Raw genomic sequence first — 9,631 nt, forward strand, 5'->3', positions numbered from 1 at the left:
TTTCGCTCATCATAATACCCTCCAGTTCCATCCACGTCATTGCCAATGGCAAGATCTCATTCCTTTTGATGGCTGCATAATATTCCATTATATATATATACCACATCTTCTTTATCCATTCATCTGTTGATGGACATCTTGGCTCTTTCCACAGTTTGGCTATTGTGGACATTGCTGCTATAAACATCGGGGTGCACGTACCCTTTCGGATCCCTACTTTTGTATCTTTTGGGTAAATACCCAGTAGTGCAATTGCTGGATCATATGGTAGCTCTATTTTCAACTTTTTGAGGAACCTCCATACTGTTTTCCAGAGTGGCTGCACCAGCTTGCATTCCCACCAACAGTGTAGGAGTGTTCCCCTTTCTCGGCATCCCTGCCAACATCTGTCATTTCCTGACTTGTTAATTTTAGCCATTCTGACTGGTGTGAGGTGGTATCTCATTGAGGTTTTGATTTGGTAAATAATTTTTAAAAAGAAACTGCCTCCCCCTTTTCTCTCCCTTCATGTGCTCTCTCTCTGCTTTCTCTCTCTCAAATAAATAAATAATCTTTTTAAAAATAAATAAATAATTTTTAAAAAGAAACCGCCTCCCCCTTTTCTCTTTGGATAGAAGACTTATTTTGGAATATGAAATCACTTTAGGAAGAAGGGAAAGGCTTTGAAACTGGCTTACATCTGACATGTGTAGTGTGGTTCTAACGGGGGCTTTTCCTTCGACCCTCTTCTCTCTCTGGAGACAGGACTATGCCGACACAGAGCTCTTGCTTTCCCGGGAGAATGTGGACCGAGAGGCTCTGCTGAACTATGCCAGGGAGGCAGCAGACTTCTCCACTCAGCAGCAGCTGCCATCTCTGGATTTTGCCATCAATCACTATGGGCAGCCTGATGTGGCCATGTTCGACTTCACTTGTATGTACGCCTCCGAGAATGCTGCCTTGGTGCGGGAGCAGAATGGACACCAGTTGTTAGTGGCCCTGGTTGGGGACAGCCTCCTAGAGGTGAGTAGTAAGGGTGGCAGTGCTTTATAGTAGAGGCAAGTAAGGAAGCAGTAATAATTAGGAACAAACGTGAGTATCCCAGGTTGTAGAATGAGTGTCTATAACATTGTGCAGCAGAGGTAGACTCCCTGCAGGAGATATACCAGGAAGTAGGCAAGTTGCTAAGTATGAATGGAAGCTCTGCAACTTTTGTGATTTGCTCCTCTACCAGTTTATGAAGTGGGAAAGCCCAATATCTGAACAGTTGCCAAAAAGTACTGTCAACAGCAAACTTTCTTTAATTTAGTTCCTCTCTATTGAAAGGTTAATTTATTTTAGTTCTTTTGTTTTCTGTCTCCTTCGTAGCCTTTTTGGCCAATGGGAACAGGAATAGCTCGAGGATTTCTAGCTGCTATGGACTCAGCCTGGATGGTACGAAGTTGGTCTCTAGGAACAAGCCCCTTGGAGGTCCTGGCCGAGAGGTAATGGGAAATATCCAGGGGTCCCTTCCACGAGAAAACTAGGAGTGATGAGTGGTTTGCTCCTCAGGCAGAGTACACGTTTTCTTTCTTCTCTCTCTCTCTCACTCTCTCTTTCTTAATTAAAGATGTTTTCATATTTAAGAGATGAAAAGCAAGATATTGACTAATAAAATCACAGATATGTAAAGACTAAGTGCTCTTCTTTTTTTTCCAAATTAAATTTGTTACTGACAGATGGTAATCTGAATTTTTGTATTCCATTAAAGAACAGTATCTGATTCCTTTATGACAGTCACATGAACAAATATATAAGCATAGTACATTAAATCTTCCTGTCCTTAAAGTAGAAAGACTTACGCCAGTGAAATCAATGTGGTAGCAGGGGACATACTAACATAAGAAAAGAAACAAGAAGTGACTTTGAATTCAAAAGGAAACCCCAAACTGCTTGTAAACATTTCTCAAGCTTTCAAATGTCAGATATATTAAAGCAGATTATTGCAAACAAGGTAGGAATCCTAGGATTTGTTTGCTAATAAAGAACAAATGCCTTGACTAGAAAACAAGAGAAATATAAAATTTCCTGGGTGTAATTGGTGGTTGATAGCATTTTAAGCCTGTTACCTAAGGTACTCTGGGCAAGTTTGGTGGCAAGTTCTTTTTTCATCTGTGTTTTTCTTAAAAATTAAATATTGGTATTGGCCTACCTGAAAAAACAAAACAGTAAATTAGTTGCCTTTTAAATTAGAATCAGGCTTTTTATCCCAGCCTACCGCAGTGTACTTGCTCTTGCTACTGGTCCTTAACCAGTCCAGTGCCTGTGGAATCACTGGTGTGGTGGGAATTGGAGCAAGGGCTGATGTAGGTTTGGAGAAAAATGGTCAAGGATGAGGATTTGTCATATCCTTCAGATTATTCGGTACACTGTCAAAAAATAGGAATATTATGAAAGGAGAGGGAGATGTGTATGGTGCTTGTCACTGCTCTGACTAAATTGTTATATGTTCTTGCAGGGAAAGCATTTATAGATTGCTGCCTCAGACCACCCCTGAGAATGTGAGTAAAAACTTCAGCCAATACAGCATCGACCCTGTCACCAGATACCCCAATATTAACGTCAACTTCCTCCGCCCGAGCCAGGTAAGAGCCTTCTAGCCAGTTATCTACACCTGGGCCCATTTTCAGGATGGATCAGGCCTCTGAAACACTGAAATGTGTCTATTAATACCATATACACACACTTCTTTCATAATCCAAGTAGATGTCTCCCTGGAATGGTATCACTTTCCATCAACAGATTGAGCAGCTAAGGGAGGAAGTTGTTGAATGACTTGCCAGAAGAGCCCATGTGACCAAAATGGTGGATCCAGGACCTTCTCCAGGGCTTCCTCATTCAAGCTGCATGTTGTAGGGGAGAGAGCACTTGCTCACTACTCAGAAAACGGGACTTCTTGCATTATTGCCACCAGTCACTTTGACATGGACATGTCATCCCGTCTTCTCTGAACCTTAGCTTCATCGATAAAGTGGAGATAATAGTCCTGCTATTCACAGGACCATTGTGAGGGCAAATGAGATTGTTCACTTGAAGGGACTTTGAAAGTCAGGATGCTCTCTGGAAGTTAAAGGTACCATTGGTCAGTTTTGTTGAGCTGCTGAGTTATTTCCCACAATGTCTAAAGTCTTATAATTGCATTAAGAATGACATTTGACAAAGCGCAATAATCCCGAAGAGCCCAACAATTTTTAGAAAGCAGCCCATTCAACATATTTGCCTATGTACTTGTGTAATTTTTTATTCACTTTCTATAAGTTTATGGCTTTAAGCCTTCTATATCCTTTATATAAGGGGGCCATGAGACCTGCTGTCAATGGGCAGTATTAATGGTCCAGTAGTGACTATCAGAGGGCCCTCCTTGGCTGAGTAGCTAGTTTTTAGCACAGTTTTTTTACACTAATATGTATTTATTTATATGTAACCTCACCACATACCAGAAAGGATTTAAAGGTCATTGTCTTTATCTGAACTTTGCCCAACCTGCTATCTTATTAGTCTTTCATTTTGCTCTCAGATGGGAACTTATTGTGTGGTGTTTGATTTTCCTTCTTAACTTTCTGCCAGGTGCGCCATTTATACGATACTGGGGAAACAAAAGATATTCATCTGGAAATGGAGAACCTGGTGAATTCCCGAACTACCCCAAAGTTGACTCGCAATGGTGAGTTCTGGTAGTGACCTTTTAAATGCAAGTAACCTATTCAGAGAAATTTGTACTTACTCATTGAGCTGTCAGTGCACACAGTACTGTATAGGCAGTGGTTCTCAACCAGGGGTGATTTTGCCCCCCAGGGGACATTTGGTAGTGTTTGCAGACATTTTTGATTGTCAGGACTAGGGGAGGGTGCTGTTGGCATCCAAGGACGCTGCTGAACCTACAGTGCACAAATCAGCTCCCCACAACAAAGAATTGCCCAGCCAAAAATCTCAGGAATGTCAGGGCAAAACCCTCAGCCTAAGGTTTTAGGAGGGTATAAAGAGAAATCAGGTACAAATCCTGTTGAGAGAGAAAGAGAGAGAGAGGAAGTGCGTGCACACACACCAACTAAGGTTTCTTGGGGAAGCTTTAGGAAAAAGCAGTGGCATTTTTAGCTGAGCACTATGACATTGCCAGGACACAGTTATAGAGATAAAAGCCATTCTGTATTTTGTGTTCACTGAAGGACCCCTATAGATTTTTTTAAGAGGAGAACAACATGAATATACCTGGTCAGCTACATGTAAGATGGGATGGAGAAGGGTAACGCCAGAGGTAGGGCCACTAGTTAGAAATCCACTGTAGTAGTCAGGCTAGTGGTGGTGAAGGCCTGAATCTGATGCTGATGTTGAGGATGGACAAGGGAGCGGAGCATAGTTAGAAGAACTCTGACTTTGGGGCCAGGTGCAACTGGGTCCCAGTCCAAGCTTTGCTATTTGTGAAGTGTGTGGGCTAGAAGAGGATATTTTGCATCTGTGAGCTTTGGTTTCCTTGTCTGTAAAATGGGCATAAGAAATAGTTACTTCACACTGTGGTGATAAATGGCAGCCATTTTGTCATTGTCATTATTAATTATGTGAGTGAGAGTGTATTAAAGAGCCAGAATCAATAGGCATCAGCAGTTTGGTTGCATGGGTCAAGAGGTGGTTGCAGATGTTGCTGCCATCAGTTTGGACAAGGAAATGGGAGGATGAGAAGCTTTGGGTCTGTTTTGAGTATGACATGTTATTGGATTGTCAAGGTGGATTTCACAACTGACAGGCAGTCGGAAACATTTTCATCTTTCTCCACTCGGGTGTCATCTACTTGAAAGCAGACAATATACCTTTGTCACTATCATTTTAGAGCCTGGAATATTGAAGTTACCCAATACATACTGGATTGATGGATATACAGACTTGGGAGACATCTGAATAAAGTTAATTTCTGACGTAAATTTTTGATTTATGATGATAACAGCAGGAGTGTTTCTCTGTATAATTTTAGAATACATTTTCACCAAAAGACTTAAATGAAATAGGATTTTTATGATATGCAGTTTTTATCTTATGTTCCCAAATCACTAAATGACTTCATACAAGGTTAGATATTTCCAGCTGCCAAAGGTAAGAGAACAGACGTTCTTGGACGCAAATGGGAGTTCACAGATTCTTCTAAATGCTCCATATCAGAGCTCCTCTGATGCAATTAAGAAAAACAAACTTTTATTTTTATTTATTTTTTTTTAAAGATTTTATTTATTTATTTGAGAGAGAGAGACTGAGAGAGAGAGCACGTGAGAGGGGGGAGGGTTGGGAGGGTCAGAGGGAGAAGCAGATTCCCTGCCGAGCAGGGAGCCCGATGCGGGACTCGATCCAGGGACTCCAGGATCATGACCTGAGCCGAAGGCAGTCGCTTAACCAACTGAGCCAACCAGGCGCCCGAAAAACAGACTTTTAGAAAGGCCCTTTGTGTTCAAGAAGACACAGCAGTGAACTGGAAAACATCCACGTATTGTGTTCACTTTTTTGTGTTGTTATGTTCACTTTTTCAAGATGTGATCATTTATAATATAGAGTGCCAATCCTGGCCTGAGGGATCATTCTGGTCTGGGGTCCTTGGCTGTGCCATTGTAATCCTACAGAGTTTCTTCATTTGACAAATCGCCCTATACCCTGGAACGTGTAAGAGTGGGCTTTGCTTGCTATTGGTTTAATGTGTTGCTAGAGAGAATGGACTTTTTTCTGCGCTACTCCTCTCAATATTACTTTGAAGGGAAGGAGATTCCTCAGCTAGCTGCCAAGCAACTCTCCAGGGAAATCTTAGACCTTCTGCAAGTGAAGGTGACAGCTCAGTAGATGGCGCTCTTCCATCTAAGTCAGTATCCAAGAGTGCTGCTGGGACCCTGGGCTTTAGCATGAACAGATCCAGATCATCCCTCTTGTGACTTACTCTGTTAGAGGGGCTGGCGTTGACATCAGAGTCTGGGTAAATTCTTATCTACCTAAAATTCCACTATCATGATACCAGTTACATAGCTTTTTACTTTTGAAACAGTGACAACTATTTTGTTCCTACCTTTAGTAATTTTTCAAACTGGGTATGTGTACTACAAAGAGGATCCTACATCAATGCTACCAAGTGACCACACTTCTGATAATTTTTTTGTTGTTGTAGAGTCTGTAGCTCGTTCAAGCAAACTGCTGGGTTGGTGCCAAAGGCAGACAGATGGCTATGCAGGGGTAAATGTGACAGATCTCACTATGTCTTGGAAAAGTGGACTGGCCTTATGTGCGATCATCCATAGATACCGCCCTGATCTGATGTAAGTTGTGACAAACTTTGTGTTTCATTTTGTATTCCCTCAGGACCTCAGAGTATTTTGCTATCAGCCAAATTTTATATTTTTATCTAGAATGAGATACATAGCAAAATACTTTTTTCTAGAAGGCAGTGATTAATTTCAGTTTAGTTATATTTAAAACTTCTGTCAAGCATCATGTAGCTGAATCCAGCTGAGGTTTTAAAAATCACAGCACTCAGAAGGTCAAAAACTGGTTTTAACACCCACCTGGGCCTATTAACATCACACAAAGGAAAACTCTGTTTATTGGCCCCAGGTTGAACTCTTTATTTCGGTCAGCTATCTCGCAGATGCTGTTGGTCATAAGGAAAACCTCACTAGAACATTTGGCTGGCTGAAGGCAAATATGTCACGACCAGCAAGACAGAAAATGGTGAATACTTACCCGATTTATCATAGTTCATTGGTATTATCTCTGTTAAGAATTGCGCCTCTTGCAAATATACTCTGCCCAGGCCCACAAGATTCAGGCCACTTTACCCACTTGTATCAGTGACACCTTCTCTTTTGGCCATTCTTTACTCACCTAAATGCAGAATCACTACAATAGGATGACCCCAGGTCAACTACAGTGACCAGTGCACTCAGATTTCCCCCATAGGTATTTGTTACCATGGAAGCCAAACAAGAAGATCCAGAAACAGAAGAAAAGCCTGTTAAATTATCCTGGCTGCCTGTCCTTTTATCATTAGGGCCCAGATTTGTGCGTTTGCTTTAATGATTGCTTAAGGAAACCTAAGAAACATAGTTCCTATTTATATTAGGTTATAAATTAATGAGGCAAGAGCTAGTAGAAATAGCCCTACATATAGTATGCTTTAGGAATGGGAATTTCTGATTTGTTTGGATAAAGCTAAGTGACCTCCAGTGCTCCTGTCCCTTAGCTAATGCAGAGGTTGGTGAATGGTAAGTGAAAGTAATCCCCCCTCCCCCCGATCAAGAAAGGATGGGAGAGGAAGAGGGAATAGTTTCAGGATTGTGATGAATGGCACAGAATGCTTTAAAAGAAGACTGAATCCGTTCTCTTCCAAAGGGAAGTCAGGAAAGAAAAGGAGATGGAGGCAAAAGTAGCTGAAGGGAACCTAGCAGGTGAGGTTGGGGGGTGGTAAAGGGAGAAGGCTGCCTGCAGAAGGTCTGGGGAAGTTCTGTGTAACAGAACACAAAGCAGTGAGTAGGTGATTTGGCACTCTTTAGCCTACAATGACTTCATTCAGGATGAGGCCTTCCTGGTTTAATAGGCTTAATCTATAGAGAAAAGGCATTTAGAAAAATGAAAACCTTGCTACGGAGTCAGTAGTAGGTTAACACAAAATAAGGCCTGCCCAGTTGATCTGCAATCACCTCTTAAAGAAGAATACTATCAGTCTTTACTTGATCGAATGGCAAGAAGTTTGAGACCCAGGGGGAAGTGTTTGTTAATTTAAATACTTGGGAAAACTCAGGAAGTTTAGCAGTGGAAAAATCTTTTGAGGAAGGTTTTGGAATTTCCCTTCAAGTAGAAGGCTGAGTAAGATTTACCAGAGCTGATGCAGTGCATCAACAGCACATCTGGTCCAAACGACACAGCGAGTGATAGTCCTAGGCCTTTAGAAGCAGTCTGGTCCAAATTGGATATTTATCATTATTGAGCATTAGTTTAATATGTACAGGTCACATACAAGGTACAAGAGGATATGCAGTAAAGATAGTTCTATTCTTGAGCTTACCTTTTAGTAAGAAATTTATGTTATTGGGAAAATGAGAGTAGTTCTTCAACTTTTGCCCCCTTTTTTCCTTCCCGAGTAGATCTTTAATCATTTCTTCTCCTTGAGGATGATTTGCATTTTCTTAGTGAAAGGGAGGAGACCAAAAGGTGAGATGAACAGGTTGGCTGTCAGATTGCGGTGATAGCCCCGCACCCTGGATTGTAGCTGAAAGACTAAAAAATGATGATGACTCCACTGATACTGTGTTTTCTGGCCTGAGGACAAGCAGCCCTTGTTGATATGTTTTTCTCATTCTGTTTCTTAGAGATTTTGATTCTTTGGATGAGCAAAATGTGGAGAAGAATAACCAGCTGGCCTTTGATATTGCCGAGAAGGAGCTGGGCATTTCTCCCATCATGACAGGCAAAGAAATGGCCTCGGTGGGGGAGCCTGACAAGCTTTCTATGGTGATGTACCTGACTCAGTTCTACGAGATGTTCAAGGACTCACTCCCCTCCAGTGGTAAGGGGCTGGTGGCCGCTGCTATGGAAGGCCTCCATTTCTTTTTTGTTGTTGCCTGGCTTTTCTTTCTTCTAACCATGTCCTTCATCAATACCACCAAAAGGAAACCTGCACTTACTCTATGTTGGCTGTCCGGGTAAGGCCCTAGAACTTTGCTCCATTATTTTTTCCTTCTCTACTAGTATATTCTCAGCCATTCTTTCTTTTCCCAAACTTTCTCACTAAATCTATAAATATGCAAAAATCATTCCTTTGCAAAATGTTTGCCTTGACTCTACTACTTTCTCATACCCTTTCTCTCCGAACCAGGCTTTTTGAAAGGTGGTTAGTACTTACTAGGATCTCTACCTTCTTTTTTTTTTTTTTTTAAAGATTTTATTTATATATTTGACAGAGAGAGAGAGAGAGAGAGCGCACACAAGCACAAGCAGGGGAAGCAGGAGAGGAAGAAGCAGGCTTCCCGTCAAGCAGGGAGCCTGACGTGGGGCTCAATCCCAGGACCCTGGGATCATGACCTGAGCTGAAGGCAGCCGTTTAACAGACTGAGCACCCGGGCGCCCCAAAGAGCCGTCATTTCTTAAAATATTAACTGGAGTTTCAGTTAAGAAAAAAAGGGGCAGTAGAGTGTGGAGGGAGTTCCTTGGTCACATACATTAGAAAAATGCTACCTTATATTGTTCCGCCTTAGAGAATCACAGTGTACCTTAACAAGCTAAAGGCTCTGAAAAATCCTGAAGTAGTTAAGCTCACATAATTTTCTGTAACTGGACATTTCCCAAACTTACTCGGTCATCAAACTATTTTTCGAAGTAACAATAGCATCACAAAGAACTCCTCCTCTGTGAGACTTTTTTTTTTTTTTTTTTACAACATAGTGATTTGATAAGTTTTTTTATTATTATTACTATGTTATGTTAATCACCATACATCATTAGTTTTTGATGTAGTGTTCCATGATTCACTATTTACGTATAACACCCAGTGCTCCATGCAGAACGTGCCCTCCCCAATATGCATCACCAGGCCAACCCATCCTCCCACCCCCCTCCCCTCTAGAACCCTCAGTCTGCTTTTCAGAGTCCA

At 41.6% G+C, this 9,631-nt stretch overlaps 1 protein-coding gene across 4 annotated transcripts in view; it reads left to right on the forward strand.

Moving 5' to 3' along the window:
* Nucleotides 1-9,631, forward strand: part of MICAL3 (microtubule associated monooxygenase, calponin and LIM domain containing 3) — a 198,256-nt gene that overhangs the window by 96,297 nt on the left and 92,328 nt on the right. For all 4 annotated transcript variants that reach the window (XM_081820923.1, XM_081820925.1, XM_081820926.1 and 1 more), the window contains 6 exons: nucleotides 745-1,002; nucleotides 1,348-1,463; nucleotides 2,477-2,603; nucleotides 3,586-3,682; nucleotides 6,155-6,302; nucleotides 8,352-8,548. In XM_081820923.1, coding sequence (XP_081677049.1) covers nucleotides 745-1,002; nucleotides 1,348-1,463; nucleotides 2,477-2,603; nucleotides 3,586-3,682; nucleotides 6,155-6,302; nucleotides 8,352-8,548 — 943 coding nt within the window. The remainder of the gene's footprint in view (nucleotides 1-744; nucleotides 1,003-1,347; nucleotides 1,464-2,476; nucleotides 2,604-3,585; nucleotides 3,683-6,154; nucleotides 6,303-8,351; nucleotides 8,549-9,631) is intronic.

This window comes from Leptonychotes weddellii, chromosome 5, assembly GCF_054177405.1.
Source record: "Leptonychotes weddellii isolate Sample4059 chromosome 5, ASM5417740v2, whole genome shotgun sequence".
NCBI classification, from domain to species: Eukaryota; Metazoa; Chordata; class Mammalia; order Carnivora; family Phocidae; genus Leptonychotes; species Leptonychotes weddellii.